The sequence below is a fragment of the Nelumbo nucifera genome, chromosome 4 (assembly GCF_055504915.1).
Source record: "Nelumbo nucifera cultivar China Antique chromosome 4, China Antique-T2T, whole genome shotgun sequence".
NCBI lineage: Eukaryota > Viridiplantae > Streptophyta > Magnoliopsida > Proteales > Nelumbonaceae > Nelumbo > Nelumbo nucifera.
The window spans coordinates 25,055,579-25,078,514 of NC_142652.1; the positions used below are offsets into that span (position 1 = coordinate 25,055,579).

Genomic DNA, 22,936 nt, shown 5'->3' on the forward strand with positions numbered 1-22,936 from the left:
TTTGGCCCGACCTCGTAACCACTCAACACGTGGCAAAGGCAACAGTTCGGCACAACAGCTCGCCAAGGCATGAGCTCCGAGAGGAGGAACCAGTGGTTTGAACTCCCCGCAAGGAGCCCGAACTCCCAGTAAGGAGCCCGAGCTCTCCCTTAGGCCCCGAGCCTTACGAACACAAAGGGCAACAACCCGAACTGGCCTGCCCCACAGCAGTTCGGGCCACACTTCTATCCGAACTCAAGACTTAACCTCGCACACCACTCCAGCACTTCGCCCCCGGAACTCCGAACTGAACAAGCCGTACCTGACACCGAAGGAGTCCGTATCCAGGGGCGGCGCACCTGACTGACTTGGGATCTGACGCTTTACAGCTGCATTCCAACAGCCACCTGCCACCGCCATCTCTAGTTACAAAGACGACTCCGACAAGGAGCAGTGGCGGTTTTGTCCCAGTAGAGGTGATGACACCCGAACTTGCAGAAGCACAGAAGTAATCATACCCGACCTGACAGAGGCCTCAGAGTGAGTGCGCGAGGTGGTTATAAAAAGGCTCTCTACCCCCCGAGGAAGGTATGTGAACTTTGCGCCATCTGGTTTTATCTTGCCTTTGAGAGAATACTAACTTGAGCTTCGGAGTGATCTCGCCGGGTTCCTCCCCGGAGATTCCCCACTTTCTTCGTTTCAGGCCCCCTGTTGCTCCAATCAGAGGCAAGGTTGTTGACAGATAGGATCAGCCGGATTGCGCACCATCAAGTTCGTTTGGTGGTTTGCAGTTGGAATCGGAATCGAAATCGGAATGGTTCATTCCCATAATTTGTTTGGTTTAGACAGAAATAGGAATGAGAATTAAAATCAACAGGAATGAGATTTCATTCCCAAGGAAAAAGTAGAGAATGGCCATTCCTTCAAATGGGGGAATTTCATTCTGGAATGGGATTCCGATTCTGCCCAACCAAGCAGTTGGAATCGGAATAGCCCATTCCAATTCCGATTCCAAACCCCTATTCCCGCAAACCAAACGGGGCCTAAAATGTCTAATTTATATCTGTACTCTTTACGTGTAGGACTGATAGTGTAGGGTCGGATGCTCGGATTCGATATTCCCTCCTCATTTAGTCGGGGCGGGTTGGATTGATGACGCTTCGGAATCGGATTTGGGCAAGCAAAACCCGCCTCAAACCTGATCCGTTGACATCTCTACTTTTGGTTTTTGGAGCTTCGATCCATGTCAATTTTCAAAACACGTAACGTAAATTGTATGCAGCAAAAACAGACGTAGCTTGCCACCTTTTTCGTGATCAGGAATCGGGACAGGCTTAATCACGTTACGACTTACGAGTACCAACAATTACTCTTCCATTTCCTTTAATAAAGGAAGAAGCTCCTCACATGACCTAAATTTCACTTTCCGAAAGTTGCTCCCGTTCGGCTGCACCAGCTCTCCCGTATTCCGACCTAATATAATATTCCGATCCGACAACTGTCGAAAGTCGAAACCGCACTAGCTCTCCCGTTGAGCACCCCAACGTACATAGATGTGTTAGATGACGTGGCGTCGTAAAAAACCTTCACTAGCTTTGTACTTGGGTCACACTCTCTCCCTCTCACTGGTCCCATCCAAATCCACCAACCTCTTCACCGTAAGACGCGCATTTTAGCAAAAGTCCAACGCCTCTTCTTCCTTCCACTCTCCTCTCCTGTCCTCTCTCTCTATCTCTCTCATTTTTGTTTTATTTTTATATTTTTTTAGTCCATTGCTTCCCTTCACATGTCTATCTGCTTCTGCTCCTCTTCACATGTCCGAAGTCCGAAGAAACAGCAGTTCCTCCACACCCAACTGCCATGTCCTTCTTCTTCTTCCTCGCTCTCCCTCTTCTCCTCTCTTCTCCTCCTCCCCTTAACTCGTATCCCTACGGTAAGCAATCTCTTCTCTCTTCTTTCCATTTCTATTTCTCTCACTAACCAACCAACTATTTAACTGTCTTAACCGTCTCTAAAAAGCAAGCATCCTCTTGACTCGCAGACACCTCCTATCGAATTGACTGCGGCGGCCAAACCAACTTCACCAACAGGTTCAACGAGACATGGCTCTCCGACCGTTTCTTCACCGGCGGCTCAACTTCCCCCGTCGCCGAAACTCATCTCTTCCAGCAGCAACAAGAGCAGACCCTTCGGTTCTTCCCCATCTCATTCGGCAAGAAGAATTGCTACATCGTCAATGTCCCCACCGGCCGCTACTACATCCGTACTTTCACCGTTTACGATAACTACGACGGCAAGCTGCATTCCCCCAGCTTCGATGTCTCCGTCGAGGGGACCCTTGTGTTCAGCTGGCGGTCGCCGTGGGGGGACGATGTGAGCCGGACCGGGGCTTACTCTGATCTGTTTGCCTTCGTCAAGGACGGCGAAGCGGATATCTGTTTTTACAGCATTGCCACTGATCCTCCGGTGATTGGATCGCTTGAGGTTGTTCAAATCGATCCCTTGTCCTACGATTCTTCGACCACCGGCAATAATCTTATTCTGATCAACTACGGGCGGTTGACTTGTGGTTCTGATCTGCTGGGAGCGGGGTTTACCAATGACACGGATTTGTTCGGGCGTGCTTGGCAATCTGATGCGGAATTCCGCACAGGAAACTTGAATTCAGTTAAGGTTATTCAAACGAGGAGAAATGTGCTTGGGACGAACCAACGGCCTAATTACTTCCCTATGCATCTGTACCAGACGGCGGTTACAGTTGTGGGTGGTGGAGCATTGGAGTATGAACTGTCTGTTGATGCCAAATTGGATTACTTGGTTTGGTTCCATTTTGCAGAGATTGATACGAGTGTCACTGCGGCAGGGCAGCGTGTTTTTGATGTGTTCATCAATCAGAGGAATGTGAGTAGGATTGATATCTTTAAGCATGTTGGGAGTTTTGCCGCTTTCAATTGGCATTATATTGTGAAGAACTTGAACACTACGTATTTGAGAGTGAAGCTTGTTCCTGTTGTTGGTTCTCCGTTGATAAGCGGTCTTGAGAATTACGCCATGGTTCCAAGGGATCTTGCTACCGTTCCTGAGCAAGGTATGGGAATAGTGTATATCAATTGTAAATTTGATTCCTGATATTTGTTCAGTAATGGTAAAATTTATTAATTTATGAGACTGAAAAAACTCCAAAACATCCCAGACCGTAAGGGATAGTGGGAGACCAACCCCCTCTCCCCCCGCATGCAACCCTTGTTCTGAATTACTAGGTAGAGTATCTGCCAGGTTGATTCATGAAGCATAAGCATATAGATGAGTAGGAAATTAAGTTAGAACTGTCAGAAATAATTGTTCTATTTTTGCATAATCATCGTACTTGGCTTTGATGAATGGATGTGGTGTAGTGACTGCGATGCGAGCATTGAAGGAATCACTGAAGGTTCCAGATAGAATGGGCTGGAATGGGGATCCATGTGCTCCTTCTAATTGGGATGCTTGGGAAGGAGTTACTTGCCACCCTAACAAGGACAAGTCTGCCCTTGTGGTATCTCAAATGTAAGAACTTTCCTCTTTTTTTTTTTTTTTCTTTTTTTTCAGGATCTATCTCCTAGCTGGCACATTTCTATATGTAGAAAATTTTGTAAGTAAGTCCCTTTAAATCAACTGACATGAACCTTATAAAAATTTGGGAACTTCAGTGATGAGAAACTTAGTCAAATACAGGAAGATAACTAGGACAAATACTGACTTCATTGTGTACTGAACTGCAAAATCCATGGTGTAACTTCATTGTTGCAAAATTGGACGTGGCTTTTATTTGGGTTTTATATGGATAAGGGTCAAAGAAGAAACTGTAAAAGGCCAGCTTTGAATTCAAAGAACCATAAAATGGGTTTAGTAATGTGTTCACAACCATTGGGCTTCCACTTGTATTCTTTCTCTGTAACAAACAAACTTATTCTTCTTTCTCCTTTTCTCTCAATCTGTGTAAGCAATATAAAGTATGGTCTCTCTCTCATAGACACATGCATACATACATATGGTACAACAGGAACTCTACCCCTTTGTTTTTTTATTGTTTTTTTTCTCCGTAATCACTCTCCACTCATTTATACACACTCCATATCTCAATCACATTCAACATAACAAGGGTTATGCCACTTTGTTTAGCTTCTCTTTTTCTCCCATTCTCTGATTTTTATACACATGCTTTGCTTTATCTCCTTGCATTAACAGAATAGGGGCTCCACAGTCCACACCTTTGTTTTTATTCACAGATCATATAGCATTACTTTCTTTCTATTTGTTAATTGTCACGCTTGTTTTTTCCTTGTTGGATAATTTTTAATAGTTGATACTTGCTATTCAGTAAGGGAAACAAGCTCGCTCATGAAAATTAGGGAAACAAAATTAGATTAACCAAGTTATTTCATAAAAAGAAATTATTGCCTGGGTGACAGTGACTGAGTGCTTCTCACCTGGCTTTACCTGAACTCATTGGCACCTATGTCTTAGTCTGACCTACATGCCCCAGATAGTGATAATTCTACATGTTTTTTCATTTGCATGTGCTAGTTTAGTCTCATTACAATCTTGGTTTTTCTCTTTTTTGAACTCTTTTATTCATATATTCCGTTCTATTGTTCTAATATCACTCCTTTTGTTTTTTGGTAAGGATAATCATCAAAATGAACTGGAGCAAATCATGTTTGTAGTTTTCTATGGTCACAATTTCTGATGCCATTAGTTACCTGATTAATGAAATTGACAAAAGATTCTCAAATTCTAGGCCATGTTAAAGCCTATATTCCTTTTCCTTGCATCAATTTTAAATTGGTGAATAGCTATGTTTGCAAGATGCTAATTATACTACTTGCTTAGTGTTAGTGGTGTTAGTGAAGGGGTATTTCAGTCTTTGTACTTGTTGAGTGTGCTGATGTGTACTGTTATGTTAGTTCGAGTGCCTCTTACTTAAAGAAGGGCACTCAAGTCTTTTTCAATAAGTCAATAATATAATAATAGGTCTGGCCAAATCAAGGGATTAACTTTTTTCCCTAATTCGAACCAGCCTTTCTCTCTTTTCTCTCTTCTCTCTTTTCTTCTTTCCTCTCCTACTTCTTGCTGTCTACTTTACTCTACAGTCAACGAACAAGACAGAATTCTATGGCAGGTCAAACTTCAACATGGTATCAGAGCTAGGTTCACCAAATCAGACTTGCTAGAATTCTGCCTTCTGCGCATTCGAATTAGGGTTTCACTTGGGGTTCTCAGTTGTGAGTTGGAGACTGGGAAAAGGGCTGAAAAGGAGTGATCGCCCTCTTCCCTAGGAGGTCTCTATGCCTCCGATTGTGTCGTTGGTGATTGGTTGCTGTGGTTTCTAAGCCCTAGTTAGGGCTGGTACGTGTGGTGCAGTGGTGTCTCAGCCCTTCGTATGGTTGGCCTTCAGGCGATGAGGTAAAGTTTTTTTATATATTTTTTTTTGTTATGGAATACATGAGAGGTGTAGTACAGTTCGCATGATGGGTTCTCAGATTGCAGTATGCTAGGGTTTATGCTAGGGTTTATTCTGGTTTGTGTGTGATTCGAATGGCAATAGTGTCTACTTAATGGTGAAGCTTCCTATAGTTGTGGATTAATGTTGGTGGTGTTACAAGTGTGGTTTTCAGCTTTTGATATCGCTGAAATCAGTGTGTAGACCTCGGTGAGTAGGGGTTGTGGTGTTGTAGTTTTCAACATTTAATACTGCTGAAATCAGTGTACAGACTTCGGTGAGTAGGGTTTGTGGTGTTGCAGTTCTCAGCTGTTGAAATCAGTGTGCAGATTTCGATGAAGTGTCTGTGTGTAGTGTGCAGTGTGTAGTGCTCCTAATTCAGTGCTCAGAATTAAGGGAGTTCGGCAATGGCAGATAACAGTGATAGTAAACCTAGTGTCATGATATCTACTGACTACCTGAATGTCCAAATGACCTCCATTAAACTGAATGGAGAGAATTATGTCCCTTGGGCCAAGTCTGTAGAGGTTTTTCTGAAGGCGAAGAAGAAAGTGAAGCATATAAGAGAGGAGAAACCCCCCGCTAATTCTCAGGAGTATGAAGACTGGGAACAGGAAGATGCACAGATCATTACATGGTTGTGGAACAGTATGGAACCCAAAATCAGTGTGAACTTCATGTTTCTTGACACAGCCAAAGAGGTGTGGGATCATGCCAAGAAACTGTATTCAGGTCAGGATAATACCACTAGGGTATATCAACTGTATCAGGAATACTTCAATCTGCAACAGGGAAATCAGAGCCTTGAGGAGTACTATGCCAATGTGAGGAATATCCGTAATGAGTTAAATGTCTATCATCCTCTCACTTCAGATGTCAAAGTTCAACAGCAACAGCGAGAGCAGCTTGATGTAACACGGTTTCTGGTGGGGCTGAAGTCTGAGTATGAACCAGTACGAGCCCAGATACTAGGGGGATCTGCTCTTCCATCTTTAGAGGAGGTGTTTGCTCGTCTTCGGAGGGCTTCCATTGGATCTATGGACTCTAATGTCTCCGATAAATCAGCATTTGCAGTGTCAAGAGGCCGAGGTGGCAGAAGTGGGACTCGAGGAACCCAGCCTGGCAGGAGTGGTAGTGGTGGATCTACACATATCCGTGGTGGTGGTCGTACTGGAGGCAGAGATTCAGGGGGAGCTCGTGGTAGAGGACGTGGCTCGGGTCCACGGAAGTGTACTCACTGTGGTTTGGATGGACATACCATTAACTACTGCTATGACTTACATGGTCCTCCCTCGACGTGGGCCAACCATGCCATGACTAGTGACACCAGTTTCAGCCCTACACAGGAGAAACGATCAGCTGACCCGATGCCTTCTACTCCCTCAGATGGTCCAGGCAAGGAGATGGTGAGTGTTCCTCGTGATGAGTATGAGAGGTTTGTTCAATCCAAGTCGCAGCAGAACACAGCTTCCTTTGCACACTCAGGTATGGCTTGTTTGGCATCCACACCCAACCCCTGGATTATTGACTCTGGAGCCTCCGATCACATGACGGGAACTCCAGGTGTGTTTTCATCTCTCACTCATTGCTCAACATCACAATCTGTTACCCTTGCTAATGGCTCCACGTCATCTATCTGTGGTGTTGGTAATGTTGACCTAGACCCTGTATCCCTATCCTCTGTTTTATATGTACCTAAGCTTCCATTTAATCTTATGTCTGTTAGTAAGCTGACCAAGTCACTTAAGTGCTCCATCACTTTTTACCCTTCTATGTGTGTTTTTCAGGATCTCAAGACGGGGATGAAGATTGGTGGAGGGCATGAAGCCGGTGGACTGTATTATCTTGATGGTGGTGGACGAACGTCAACGGCTCTTCAGTCATCCATTTCTCCTCTCCAGTGGCACTGTAGATTTGGTCATCCTTCGCTGAAAGTGTTGCAGTCCTTAGTCCCTTCATTGAGTCAACTTTCTGTTTTAGATTGTGAGTCTTGTCAATTTGGGAAACACCATCGTGTTCCCTTTCGTTCTAGGGTCGATAACCGTGTGTCGAGTCTTTTTTCTTTAATTCATTCAGATGTTTGGGGTCCTTATAAAGTGATGTCATATAATGGATACCGATATTTTGTTATTTTTGTTGATGACTGTTCAAGAATGACGTGGCTCTATTTAATGAAAGAAAGAAGTGAATTATTTTCCATCTTCCAGCAATTTTATGCTGAGATCCGCAATCAATTTGGTGTTCACATCAAAATTTTCCGTTCTGATAATGGTCGTGAATACTTGTCTTCATCTTTTCGAGAATACTTGGACCAACATGGCATTATACACCAAACTTCATGTACCTATACTCCGCAACAAAATGGGGTTGCTGAGAGAAAGAACCGCCATCTTGTAGAAACGGCACGCTCCCTCATGCACCACATGAATGTTCCCAAAACTTTTTGGAGCGATGCAATGCTCACCTCTTGTTTCTTAATTAATCGGATGCCCACGTCTATCCTTGATGGTCGTTCTCCTTTTAGTGTCTTATTCCCCAACATGTCTCCGTTTCCGCTTTCTCCTCGGGTATTTGGGTGTGTCTGCTTCGTTCATAATCTGAGTCCCGGGACTGACAAGTTAGATGCACGTTCCATGAAGTGTATCTTCCTTGGTTATTCCCGAACTCAGAAAGGGTACAAGTGTTATCATCCTAGTTCTCGTCGTTCCTTGGTATGTGCTGATGTTACATTCTTTGAGTCTACTCCGTTCTTCGTGGGGTTCGGTGCTGCTGCTTCCCCCACATCACCACCTCCTCTTCCTCTTCCTGTGGCTGATCCACCTCCTTTGGTTCCAGTCATGCCTACGTCCTTGCCTCCGGTGCCACCATTGGTTGACCGTCCACCCATCCGTCACGTGTATACACATCGCCCACGTGTACCGGCTGCAGCTCCTCCAGCTTCATCACCGTCGACAGATCCAGCTCCAGCTTCGACACCAGCCTCCGACCTAGATCTTCCTATTGCCTTACGGAAAGGTAAGCGTACTTGCACCCTTCACCCTATTTCCAATTTTGTTTCACTTACCCACCTCTCCGCTTCCCATCGCCAGTTCATATCTTTGTTATCCTCCGTGGTTGTTCCTTAGGATGTCCAGGAAGCCCTTACCTCTCCAGAGTGGTGCCGTGCTATGGAAGAAGAGCTCTCTGCTTTGCATCATAATCACACTTGGGATCTCACCGCTCTTCCTCCTGGGAAGCAGGCTGTCGGTTGTAAGTGGGTGTATAGTGTTAAGTACTTGCCAGATGGTCGTGTTGAGCGCCTGAAGACGCGGCTGGTTGCCAAAGGGTACTCCCAAACCTATGGCATTGACTACACGGAGACGTTCTCCCCGGTTGCTAAGATAGGGTCAGTTCGTGTCGTCATCTCTCTTGCAGCTATGTCTGGTTGGCCTCTCCATCAGCTCGATATCAAAAATGCCTTTTTGCATGGGGATTTGCTCGAGGAGGTCTACATGGAGCAACCACCTGGGTTTGTTGCTCAGGGGGAGGATGGTAAGGTATGTAGACTTAAGAAGGCTATTTATGGACTTAAACAGTCCCCTCGAGCATGGTTTGGTAGGTTCAGTGAGGTGGTCAAGAAGTTTGGTCTGAAACAGTGCCAAGTTGATCACTCTGTCTTCAGTCTTGACTCTTCGGCAGGTAAAATAATATTGGTGGTGTATGTGGATGATATCGTTGTGACTGGGAATGATAAAATGGGCATTGACAGATTGAAGGCATTCCTACAGGAACACTTTCAGACAAAGGACCTTGGCAAGTTGAAATACTTTTTGGGCATAGAGGTAGCAAGATCTAAGCATGGCATTAATTTGTGCCAGAGGAAATATGTGCTTGATTTACTGGAAGAAACAGGATTGTTGGGTACTAAACCGGCTGAGACACCTATGGAAACAAATACGAGGCTGAGCAGTGATATAGGTGAAGTGTTTGAAGAGCCTGGCAGATACCGACGACTTGTAGGCAAACTAAACTATCTAACCATTACTCGGCCAGATATTTCATTTGCGGTTAGTGTGGTGAGTCAGTTCATGCAGAAACCTTTGGTCCCACATTGGAATGCAGTGCTAAGGATTGTGAGGTATCTGAAAGGAGCTCCTGGTCGTGGTTTGCTGTACAGAAGTGGTGGAAAACTGGTAGTAGAAGGATACACCGATGCTGATTGGGCAGGTTCTATGTCTGATAGACGATCTACCACAGGCTATTGCACCTTTCTGGGGGGTAACCTGGTAACATGGAAAAGTAAGAAGCAAACAGTTGTGGCAAGAAGCAGTGCAGAAGCGGAATATAGGGCCATGGCACATACTGCTTGTGAACTAGTGTGGCTGAGGAACCTTCTACAGGAGATAGGATATGACATCAGTACTCCAATGAAGCTCTACTGTGACAATCAGGCAGCGGTTCATATCTCTTCCAATCCAGTGTTTCATGAAAGAACCAAGCACATCGAAGTTGACTGTCATTTTGTGAGAGAGAAGGTGCTGAATGGGGTGATAGAAACTGCATATGTTAGTACGGGAAACCAGTGGGCAGACTTGTTTACAAAAGGCTTGAGTCGGGGGAGAGTGGACTACATATGTAACAAGCTGGGATTATATGATATATACTCACCAGCTTGAGGGGGAGTGTTAGTGGTGTTAGTGAAGGGGTATTTCAGTCTTTGTACTTGTTGAGTGTGCTGATGTGTACTGTTATGTTAGTTCGAGTGCCTCTTACTTAAAGAAGGGCACTCAAGTCTTTTTCAATAAGTCAATAATATAATAATAGGTCTGGCCGAATCAAGGGATTAACTTTTTTCCCTAATTCGAACCAGCCTTTCTCTCTTTTCTCTCTTCTCTCTTTTCTTCTTTCCTCTCCTACTTCTTGCTGTCTACTTTACTCTACAGTCAACGAACAAGACAGAATTCTATGGCAGGTCAAACTTCAACACTTAGTATTAGTTTGAAATTCAGGCCTTAAATATTTACGAACTGCATCAGAATTCATTGGTTAAAGCATGTTTGGCAAGTTATTCATAAAAAAAACATGTTTGGCAAGCGTGGAACTGTTTACAGTTTTCCCCTTATGGGAGTTCCTTTATTTTTATTTTTTAACTTCAACAGAGATCTTGGAAGTCAAGGCTTGAAAGGGTATATCAGTGAGCAGATTGGCCTTTTGACGAATTTAGTAAGCCTGTAAGTATTGACTTATTATGTACTTTATCATCCCTGTATGTTCCACAATCTTGTAATCTTATTATTTGATTTTTTTTGTTGCTGTTGTAAATCATAAAATCCTAAAGATGAAAAACATTTTACCTATATTTTTTGAAAGAGCAGAATCAAATTTGGCTGTGGCATCCATGGCTGTAATTTTTTTGGGATGTTTGCCAACAATGAATTCTTTCCTTGTCTTCATCGCTAATTTTCTCCAGTTTCTCTTTTTTACATTTCATTAAAATCTAAAACTGTTCACTTTTGTCATTTTTATCCATTCAATGATAATTGAATGGTCAGTTTATGCAAAAAGTGATGGTTTCTAAAAGAAGGGACTTGAATTTGAATAGTTGACCAGTAGTTTCCAAATGATGTCCCTTCTGCTACTTCTTCATGAGCTCTGAATTTTGCTTTACCTCCCATGTCAAGAAGTTTTCCAGTTGAGTTTGTTTGCATTATTTCTCTACAGGAACTTGAGTTCTAATTCTTTGGGAGGTACCATACCTTCACAACTTGGTCAAAAATCTCTTACACGACTGTAAGTATAACATGCTTCTTGCTATTGCATCTCTCTAATGATTTTGTCCTTTGTGCTGGCTTTTTTTTTGATCAGTGAATTGTAAGATTTATTAATTCATAGCCAAAGAGAATACATTTTAGGGAGAGGCACGAGATGCTACCTCCCCTTTAAGGAGGGGAGATGGAGGATACCATCAACCCTTTAGTTAATAAACAGAACAAAGGACAAAGAAAATTACAGAGAAGCCCAATACAAGGAAACCCGAGTAGCCCCTTGTTTAGCAAGATAATCAGCCAAGGCATTAGCCAATCTACCCACCCACTGAAATCTAACTGTCATATCCCTTAAAAGCCATTAACCTTTTTTAAAATATCCTTAAAGTCTCAAGTGACAGTACCCGGGTCAGCCAACCATCCTACTACCACCTTGGATTCTCCTTCAATTATTAAGTTCTGCACTCCAAGTTGATAAGCAATCTGTATCCCCTGTGCTGCAGCTAGGAGTTCAGCCCTCACAGAGTCTCCTATTCCCACCAGTCCCGAAAAAAGGGTAAGAATGTTGCTGTTCTCATTTCTCAGTACACCACCAATACCAGACGGTCCTGGATTACCCTGACTACTCCCATCAAAGTTCATCTTAACAAAACCCTCCAACGGTGGAGTCCAAGTTACTTGAATTCTAGGCTTCTTAGAAGAAGTGAGGGCAACTACATTCCTCATTATATCATCGAAGGAGTAATTTTCAAAGAGCTTTAAGGATTTCAACCACAAAGTAGTCCTTGTCAAAATATACTCCTTGACCTCAAGAATGGTTCTTTCCTTCTGAAAAATTCTGGAATTTCTTTCTTCCCAAATAGTCCAAAGGAGAGTTGCTCTTATACACTTTAACATAATTCTCCCTCTTCTTGTGGTCCACACAAAGGTATATGGAGAAAACAACAAATTTACCTCAGCTGGCAAGTTCCACCTGCACACAAACAGTAGAAGATCAAGACTGTAATCAGTCTTGAATCCTAATAGGTTTTAGGTTTACAAAACATAAGAAAAGTGAGAGAAAGAAGAGAGAATAGAAGAAGAACAGGAGAACACAAGTGGTTGAAAGGAGGGACAGATTCTAACAGATCTGCCGCCGCCACTTTCTTATTATTTATAGGTTATGTTTAGTACACAATGGAAAGGACACATCTGCCCTTAGTACTTACATAATAAATAAAGTAAATAAAGCTGAAATAAATAACAACTGAATTAACAAACTGACTCAAACTGACACTACTATAACTGAAACAAATAACTACACATGCTGTCCTACGAACACAGTGGGGACCACTGTAGTGTGACCCTTTCTCGCACAAAATGTCGATCAACTTCGATGTGTTTAGTTCTGTCATGCTGCACTGGGTTGTGGGCTATATTAATAGTTGCCTGATTATCACAATACAGCATTAAGGGCTTTTCATAGTCAATACCCAACTCTTCAAATAGTGACCTCAGCCATAAGATTTCAGCCACTCCATTAGCCATTGACCTGTATTCCGCTTCAGCACTGGAGCGGGAAACAACACTCTACTTCTTACTCCTCCAAGAGACAAGGTTACCTCCCACAAGGGCACAATATCCAGAGGTAGACCTTCTGTCATCAACACTCCTAGCCCAATCGACATCTGTATAGACTTCCACCCTCATGTGATTATTGTTCTTGAGCAGTATACCTCTACCCGGGCATCTCTTCAAGTATGCTAATATTCTCTCTGCCGCAAGAAGATGAAAAGTTCTAGGGGAGTGCATGTACTGACTAACAACACTAACTGCATAGCTGATATCCGGCCGAGTGAGGCAGAGATATAGGAGCTTTCCAACCAACCGTTGGAACATAACTTTGTCTTCAAGAGGCTCCCCGCCCTCTGCACTAATCTTGTGATTTTGTTCGATGGGTGTATCAGCCGGCTTAACACCCAACTTTCTAGTTTCTGCCAACAGATCTAGAACATATTTTCTCTGAGAGATAAAAATCCCCTGCTTGGATCTAGCAACCCCAATACCCAAAAAGTACCGTAGTGCACCAAGATCTTTCACCTCAAACTCTTGATGAAGGAGTTGTTTGAGGGACACAATCTCATGACTGTCATTTCCTGTCACCACAATATCATCAACATATACTGCAAGTAGTGTCAGAGAGGACTCCACCCTCTTGATGAATAGTGTATGATCTGACTGGGCCTGTACATAACCAAACTTTCCAAGGGCTAATCTGAACCTATCAAACCAGGCTCTAGGTGACTGCTTCAAACCATACAATGCCTTGTTTAGTCGGCAAACCTTCTTACCTGTCTCAGTATCATAGAATCCAGGAGGCAACTGCATGTAAACCTCTTCTTGTAAATCTCCATTCAGAAAGGTATTTTTAACATCCATCTGAAACAAGGGCCAAGAATGATTTGCTGCAAGGGATAACAGAACTCGGATGGTGGTCATCTTGGCTACTGGGGCAAAGGTCTCCAAGTAGTCTATACCATAAGTCTGAGTGAACCCCTTTGCAACCAGCCGGGTTTTGTACCTTTCAATAGAGCCATCAGCATTATGCTTCACAGTGAACACCCATCTGCATCCCACCGGTTTCTTTTCTTTTGGTGGGTCAATCAGTGCCCAAGTATTATTCTTCAACAGGGCATCCATTTCAACTTGCATTGCATCTTTCCATTCTGGAATTGATAAGGCTTCTTGCACTGTTCTTGGAATAGGGACATCGGCAATGGAAGTAAGATAGGACCGGTAAGATGGAGACAGACGATCATAGGATAAGAACTGTGAGATGCTGTGAGCTGTAGAAGTGGTGCAATGTCGTTTCCCTTTGCGAATGGCAATAGGGAGATCAAGGTCATCCACAAGAGAGGAAGTGGCAACAGTGAGGGGTATCTCAGTAGGCTCTGGATCTGGAGCTGCAAAAGGAACTGGAGCTGGTCGGGACTGCCGATGACTGGGATCAACCTGCCTGCATCGCCTGTGATAGACTCTCAACTCCGGCTACCTCTGACCACCCTCACCACTACAACCTTCATCATCCAGTGGAATAGGTAAAGGAACAGCCCCACTCAAAACAGCCCCACCTCTACCAGCCCTACTTCCACTCTCACTGCTCTCCCCCTGAGGAAAGAAACTCAAAACGGCCCCACTTCCACTCTCACTGCTCTCCCCCTGAGGAGAAACCCTAGGATAATAGGGTGTCTCCTCAAAGAAGGTGACATCCATGGAGACAAACCGTTTCCCTGAAACCGGATCATAGCAGCAATAACCCTTTTGTGTTTGTGCATAACCAAGGAAAATGCATTTGGAGGCTTTAGGTTCAAACTTGGAATGATGAGGCCCGAGAAGCTGAACGAAACAGGTACAACCAAAGGTTTTAAGGGGAACAATGAACAACTCCTCGTCTGGGTATAGAAGGGAAAAGGGGGTTCTCATATCAAGAACCCGGGAAGGAACTCGATTAATGAGATAAACTGCCGTGAGGATAGCATCACCCCAGAAGCGAATAGGTACATTGGAGGTAAACATAATGCTTCTAGCCACCTCCAAGATATGCCTATTCTTCCTTTCGGCAACACCGTTCTGCTGTGGTGTATAAGGGCAAGTGCTCTGGTGAATAACTCCATGGCTAAGTAGGTAGGAGGTCAATGGCTGAGCAAAGTATTCCTTTGCATTATCAGATCTAAGGACTTTAATTTTGGTCCCAAACTGAGTGAAAACCATCTGATGGAAGTTTTGGGTCAGAGCAGGAACCTCATCCCGAGAACGCATAAGATAGACCCAAGAAAAACGGGTATGCTCATCAACAAACAGTAGAAAATATCTGTACCCACCCATAGAAGAGATATGATATGGCCCCCAAACATCAGTAACAAAGCATATTGACAAGGTAATTTAATAAACCAAGAAGGGCTCATTCAGATGGTGGTGAATAGATGTTTGGAGAGAATTGGGTACAAGATAGAAAGGGAATGGAGGGTAGAAGTAGGTAGTGATGTAGTCACCACCTTAGATTTACAAGTGGTAAGAGATGTCAATGTATAAGTGGCACATGGTCGGAAGGACAACCCAAACCAAGTAGCAATTTTACTAAATTGGGCAGACCGGGTAAAGTATGAAGCAACCCAAGAAAAGACACATGAAGGAGGGCTTGCGATCAACTAGGTGAGTCAACTATGAAAACAAATTGGCAAGAGATATTGGGACTGGCGTAAGGGGATCCAAGGAGACAATGCAAAGGGGCCTTGGACTGAGCACATCAACGTGGACCATGGACCAAGCAAATGAAAAAGGGGAGGAGAATAGTTTTGGGAATGAAGGTAGTGGGGGCAAAAGGGACCCAACTACACCATAAGAGTCTAATAAGAATCAACGAAGCAACCCCCAAGAGGAAATTTGACGTAGAATGCAAGAAGAGCTTCAAGAGGAGGAACTTCAATCAAGCAATGAAGCAATATCCATCGAGGAGATGGGGGCGGAGAGGATCAAAGCTATTGTCTTATCATCAGGGAAGAAAAGCAAAGGGAAGTGTTGTATGATGAGATACTTGAGATTGGATTGATAGTGATGAACCAAGTGGAGGAATGGGATGCAGGTACAACATCAACAAGGTTTACATCACAACAACAGACAACAGGTTGATAAGGAAGAAATTTCTCCCTAGGTTTTTGTCGAAGCTATTGTCTTTTGGAGAGTTGTTGGGAATTTTGTTAGGGGGTTGGAGACAAAAACCAGCCAATTGCTCATGGTATTTTTTTTCTTTTTTGATAGGAAACGGTAATTTGCTCATGGTAATTGAAAGAAGGGCAATCAAGGTGGAGGGTAAAAGGGGAAGGAGAACAAACTGGGAATTCTTTAGGCTGTCTTGGGGACTGAATGACAAAGTGGAAAGCTCATCACTAGTAAGCAAATGGGAAAGAACAGATCAAGGAAAGACAATAGGGTTGGAGGGGGTACATGCTACCTTGTTTTCAAAAGAAATGGATTAGTTAAGAGTCATCTCGTGGAATATTAGAGGTCAAAATTTTGGGCATAGAAGAGTGGTTGCAAGCATTTTTTTTATTGGTTTTAAGGGAGTGGAAGACAACAATTATCTGTTTACAAGAAATGAAGATGGAAATAATGAAGGCTAGCATGGTGCAATGCATATGGGGAAATAGGGATTGTAACAAGGGGTATGATGGCAGTTTCAGACACTAGTGTATTGAGCACTTGTGAAGTATAAAGGGGTTAATTTTCAATGACAATACACTTTCAAACAATGGAAGAAGTCAAGAAGGTTTTGATTGGGTATTGACCAGAATTTATTGGCTGGTTGATACGGGTAGGCAAGTAAAATTTTAGGAAGAATTGAATGAAGTACAGAAAGATGGGGGTTCCCATGGTGGTAGGAGGTGACTTCAACTGTATTGAGCACTTGTGAAGTATAAAGGGGTTAATTTTCAATGACAATACACTTTCAAACAATGGAAGAAGTCAAGAAGGTTTTGATTGGGTATTGACCAGAATTTATTTTCTGGTTGATAGGGGTAGGCAAGTAAAATTTTAGGAAGAATTGAATGAAGTACCAGAAAGATGGGGGTTCCCATGGGTGGTAGGAGGTGACTTCAACATTGTTAGATTTTCTCATGAGAATAGGGGTGGAAATAGAGATTGCAAGGGTATGTGGGGTTTTGCACAATTTATGAAAAGATGGGAATGGTGGACTTACTGCTAACAAGAGCAAGGTAAACTTGGACAAATAATCAGGAAGTACTGATCTTAAAGTTGGATAAATTTATAGTGTCCACTAGTTGGGAGGCATGCTTCCCTAATTTGTCCCAAGAGTTTGTTGTGGATGCATTCGTGGGGAGGACGTACAGCCGCCGTCAGCAGCAGTAAGGAGGGGCCCACAGGGCGGCAGCTTATCTTATCAGCTCTCAGCTTATCTTATCTTATCCTTAGTAGTTTCCCTTATCTTACTTTATCTATTAGAAGAATAGTAGAAGTTTGTTTATCTATTAGAAGTAGGAGTTTGGTTGATCTTAGAGTTTGATTTATCTTAGCCTTATCTGTAAGTAGTCGAATTCTACAGGGAGTCCTCCTACATAGAGGATTCTCACCTCTTGTAATCTCCTATTTAAGGAGCTGCAAATTGAGAATAAAGGCATTCAGTTTTCAGTCAAAGAGAAGAGTAAAGGAGAGTTAGGGTGATCTCTTGAACAAATCACCTTTAGGTCGCCACGATAGGGTCTGCACGCAAGGGGAGGGGCAAGGGGAAGCTAAAGGTTCTCCCCGTGGACCGACCCGTGACGAGATCCTACGCCCGAGCCCATAACATTTTGGTATCAGAGCCAAACGTCATGGGCGATATGGAGCAGCTATCATCCAGGGTCCACGACTTGGAACACTGACTCGTAGAGAACCACGCGGAAGTGAGAGAAGTCAAGGAAGATGTCCGAGAGCTTCTTCGCCTACACGACTTGGAACACCTGAAGGGGCGACCACCACCAACAGCTGCCGACCAGATTTGGCAGAGGCATCCGGCGAACGACAGATCGGCACCCCAACAGCAGCGGTCATACCCAAGTATAGTAGGCTGGAGTTTCCTTCATACAGCGGCAGCGGCGACCCACTAGGATGGCTGTACCGCTGCGAGCAATTCTTTTGCAATCAGCGCACGGAGGAAAGGGATAAGGTCAGTCTGGCCGCGTTTCATCTCACAGAAGAAGCATAGCTCTGGTTCTACCGAGTAGAGCAGGAGGAACCAGGTCTCAGCTGGGACCAATTCAGGTCCTACTGCCTCCTCCGGTTCGGGCCCCCATTGACAAGCAACCCATTGGGAGAGTTAATTAACCTCAAGCAAACAGGGACCGTAGCCAAGTACCAGCGGCAATTTCAGACCCTTCTCGCCAGAGCCACCTCAGTACGCCCAGATCAGCAGGTGGATATGTTCACCGCTGGATTAGCCGAGCCCCTGAGAGTCGATGTGGAAATGCAGAGCCCTCCCAACCTAGTCACCGCCATGAACCTAGCCCGCGCTTTCGAGCGCAAGCTACAGATCAGCCGAGGATCTTTCAGCATGGGGTGTTCAACAACTTCATGGACAAACCCGAAATCGACTGGGGGGGGCCTTCTTTGGCAGCCAGCAGGGAACAAAAGCTTCACACAGGTAACACTTCCAGATCGGCACCTAGCATAGGAAGCAGCATGACGGCACCTCCCATCAAACGCTTATCTAGAGCTGAGATGGCAGAGCGCTGGGCAAGAGGGCAATGCTTCAACTGCGACGAGCTGTACTCAGCCAGACACCAATGCAAGCGGCTATTCTGCCTCCTGGTAGACGAACTGGAGGAAGACGAGGAGGAACCCACAGCACTAGAACCCGAGATCTCCCTCCACGCCATCACCGGGATAAAGAACTCCCAAACCATGCAGCTGCGGGCACAGGTGGCAGGGAAACTAGTACGTATTCTTGTGGACTCGGGAAGCACGCACAATTTTGCCAGCGAGCAAGCGGCACTTCAACTGAAACTACCAGTGGAAGGCAGACCGCAACTATAGGTAGCCGTCGCAAATGGGGAGAGAGTTCACAGCCCTGGAATCTGTAGGAACATCCAAATACAGGTCGAATCCGAACCCTTCTCCGCTGATTTATTTGTGCTGCCCCTGGACGAGTTTGATATAGTGCTTGGAGTTAAGTGGCTCATCACTCTAGGCCCTATCCTATGGGACTTCAGTGCCCTAACCATGTCATTCCACCTGAATGGAAAACAAGTCACCTGGCAGGGAACCAGGGTAAAGTCAAAAGGCCGCAAGTGCATACTCTCCATGGCGAAACCATGCACACCGTAGAGATGGAGAGACTTCTCACCGACTTCCCGGACGTGTTTCAAGAACCCAAGGGACTCCCACCTGCCCGATTGTGTGACCATCGGATTCCTTTAATACCAGGTGCAGAACCCGTCGTCGTCCGACCGTACCGCTACCCGCATTGCAAAAAGATGAGATAGAGAAACAGTGTGTGGAAATGTTGAAACAAGGAATCATCCGCCCCAGCCGCTCCCTCTTCTCTTTGCCGGTTTTATTGGTACCAAAGCAAGACAGCACCTGGAGGTTTTGTGTGGATTACAGAGAACTCAACAACAGAACCGTCAAGGACAAATTTCCGATTCCCGTGGTAGACGAACTATTGGATGAACTCCACGGGTCTCAGTACTTCTCGAAGCTAGATCTCAGAACCGTCAAGGACAAATTTCCGATTCCCGTTCGGCCTCACCAACGCTCCATCCACATTTCAGTCATTGATGAACGAGGTATTTCGGCCCCACCTTCGCAGATTCGTCCTAGTATTCTTTGACGACATCCTGGTTTACAGTACATCATGGGTTGAGCACGTTCGTCACCTACGAACTGTTCTGGAACTACTGTGCCGACACAAATTCTTCCTGAAGCGGCCCAAATGTTCCTTCGGGGAGCGCCAAGTCCTTTATCTGGGACATGTAATCAGCGGGCAAGGTGTCTCAGTAGATGGCTCCAAAATCCAAGCAATTCAAGAGTGGCCCAAACCTTAGTCCACCAAAGCTCTCCACGGGTTCCTAGGACTAACCGGGTATTACCGCAAGTTTGTAAAGAATTATGGACTATTGGCTGCCCCATTAACCAAGATGCTAAAGAAGAACGCGTTCCAGTGGGATGAAGCAGCTGATGCCGCCTTCGCAAACTTAAGGGATGCACTCTCCTCCACCCCCGTGCTGCAGTTACCAATCTTTGACCTAGAATTTACGGTTAAATGCAATGCTTCCGGTGTAGGCATTGGAGCAGTACTACAACAGCAAGGACACCCCATAGCCTTCTTTAGCCGCAAACTAGCTGACCGACATCTAAAGCTACCGGGCCTACGAGCGCGAGTTGATTGGACTAGCCAAGGCCGTACAACACTGGAGGCCATACTTGTGGGGGAGACCCTTCATCGTCAAGACAGATCACTACAGTCTCAAGTATCTACTGGAGCAGCGGCTTACCACTCCACCTCAACAGCACTGGGCAAGTAAACTGCTCGGGTTTGATTTCCGGGTAGACTACAAGGCAGGGACCTTAAATCGAGCCGCAGATGCCCTGTCCAAGCGTGACGAAGATGCTATACACCTTTGTGCAATCTCTCAGCCCCACGTCACCCTATTGGAAAGCATTAGAAGCATATTGCCCCAATCACCGGAGTGGAGGGACCTTGTTCAGAAAATACAGTTCGGAGCGACCAACCCGAACTGGTCCATTCACGACGGGCTGGTACTATACAAGGGACGGGTATATCTCCCATCCGACTGTTCCTTAATCCCCTCCATCATCTCCAGCATTCATGACTCCACACATGAAGGTGTTCTGAAGACATTGCACCGCGTCCACTCCGATTTCCATTGGCATGGTATGCGGGCTTCGATTCGGGACTTCATCTAGAATTGCTCTATGTGCCAACAACAAAAATGGGAAAACTTACACCCGGTGGGCCTTCTCCAGCCTCTTTCACTTCCAACACAGATCTGGGCTGATATCTCCATGGACTTCATTGAGGGCCTACCCAAGGTCGGCGGAAAATCGGTCTTATTCGTGGTGGTCGATCGTTTTTCCAAGTATGCTCATTTCATTCCCTTATCCCACCCATATAGCACAGTTTCGGTTGCCCACGTCTTCTTCACACATATTTTCCGTTTGCATGGGCTACCCGAATCCATCGTCAGTGACAGGGACCTGGTTTTTACTAGTACTTTCTGGAAGGAGCTATTTTGATTGCAAGGAACAACCCTAGCCTTTTCCTTCGCCTACCACCCGCAGATAGACGGGCAAACGGAGGTGGTAAACCATACCATAGAGATGTACCTCCGTTGTTTTGTGGGTGACCAGCCACGGCATTGGGTGGATTGCCTTCTGTGGGCCGAATACTACTACAACACGGCCTATCACTCTTCTCTTGGCATGACTCCATTCCAGGTCGTCTATGGTCGGGAACCCCCCCGCCTATTGTCCTACGAACCCGGTTCGACACGGCTGGAAGAAATCGATCGTGGACTACAAGATCGCGATGCCCTCCCGGCCGAAGTCGCTCTCCGCTTACAGCAGGCTCAGACGCACATGAAGAATGCCTACGATCAGCGCCACAGAGAATTAACTTTCGAGCCCGGACAGTTCGTGTGGTTGAAGCTCCAACCCTATCGGCAACACTCTCTCAAAAGCAGACCTTCCCCTAAACTGGCTCCCAAATTTTACGAGCCCTTCAAGGTTTTACGGCGAATCGGGAAAGTTGCATATCAGCTCGAGCTACCAGAGCACAACAAACTCCATGATACCTTCCACGTGTCCTTGCTCAAGCCATTTACAGGTACTCCTGATAAGGTACCTTCCCTACCACCCTTAAGGGACGGTAGACCCATCCTCCAGCCTCGGGCTCTGGTTCGATCCCGCGTCAATCGGGGTACTCTCGAAGTCCTAGTGGAATGGGACGACCTACCATCAGCTAAGGTCACCTGGATCCCCTGGACTGTTCTTCAAGACGCCTACCCAGATCTCGAGCTTGGGGACAAGCTCGTTGCCCAGGAGGGGTGTAATGTTGTGGATGCATTCGTGGGGAGGACGTACAGCCGTCGGCAGCAGCAGTAAGGAGGGGCCCACAGGGCGGCAGCTTATCTTATCAGCTTTCAGCTTATCTTATCTTATCCTTAGTAGTTTCCCTTATCTTACTTTATCTATTAGAAGAATAGTAGGAGTTTGTTTATCTATTAGAAGTAGGAGTTTGATTGATCTTAGAGTTTGATTTATCTTAGCCTTATCTATAAGTAGTCGAATTCTACAGGGAGTCCTCCTACAAAGAGGATTCTCACCTCTTGTAATCTCCTATTTAAGGAGCTGCGAATTGAGAATAAAGGCATTCAGTTTTCAGTCAAAGAGAAGAGTAAAGGAGAGTTAGGGCGATCTCTTGAACAAATCGCCTTTAGGTCGCCACGATAGGGTCTGCACACAAGGGGAGGGGCAAGGGGAAGCTAGAGGTTCTCCCCGTGGACCGACCCGTGACGAGATCCTATGCCCGGGCCCATAACAGAGTCTTTGTCACAATCACTATTGGACTACTTACCGATTTTGTTGGATCGTGGGGAAACTTTAGTAGTTAAAAAACCACCATTTCATTTTGAGCACATGCGATTGGAAGAGAAGGACCTAGTAGAGAAGATGCAACAATGGCGGAGAGAATGCCAAGTTGAAGGTTTGACCAGCCACATATTTAGCAAGAAGTTATTGGAGCTAAAAGTAAAGTTGAAGAGGTGGAAGATGGAGACGTCCTTTAGGGGGTGAAGGTGAGGAAGGAGGAATTTTAGAAACAATAATAAATCCAGACAGGGCTGAATAATAGGGTGTAATATCTAATGAGAAGCAAAAGAGATAGGTAAGGCTAAAATGGAATATGATTGGCTAGCGTATTAGGAAGAAATCAAATGGAGGCAAAGGCTATGCTTATGATTGTAGGAAGGAGATAAAGATGCCTCATTATTTCACAAGATGTCAAATAGAGAAGACAAAACTGCATTAAGAGGTTGGAGATAGGGGGAGGTAATAGAAGGAGAGAGAAAAGTCAGGGATACCTTCAACAATTATTACGAGGCTTTATACAAGGAGATCTAGCTCTACAGACCCAAGGAGGGATTAAGTTCTGAAAGTTTGAGGGAAGAAGAGGCAG

The 22,936-nt window shown here is 45.0% G+C and overlaps 1 protein-coding gene across 3 annotated transcripts in view; it reads left to right on the forward strand.

The window, feature by feature from the left end:
• The first annotated feature begins 1,685 nt into the window (after window positions 1-1,685).
• LOC104603038 (receptor-like protein 4) overlaps window positions 1,686-22,936 on the forward strand; it is a 52,817-nt gene continuing 31,566 nt past the window's right edge. The window contains exons 1-5 of one of the 3 annotated variants that reach the window (XM_010266951.2): window positions 1,686-1,912; window positions 2,021-3,067; window positions 3,375-3,525; window positions 10,600-10,671; window positions 11,162-11,230. In XM_010266951.2, coding sequence (XP_010265253.1) covers window positions 1,840-1,912; window positions 2,021-3,067; window positions 3,375-3,525; window positions 10,600-10,671; window positions 11,162-11,230 — 1,412 coding nt within the window. In that variant the 5' untranslated portion in view covers window positions 1,686-1,839. The remainder of the gene's footprint in view (window positions 1,913-2,020; window positions 3,068-3,374; window positions 3,526-10,599; window positions 10,672-11,161; window positions 11,231-22,936) is intronic. The other 2 variants (XM_010266950.3, XM_019198712.2) reach the window with 2 other exon arrangements.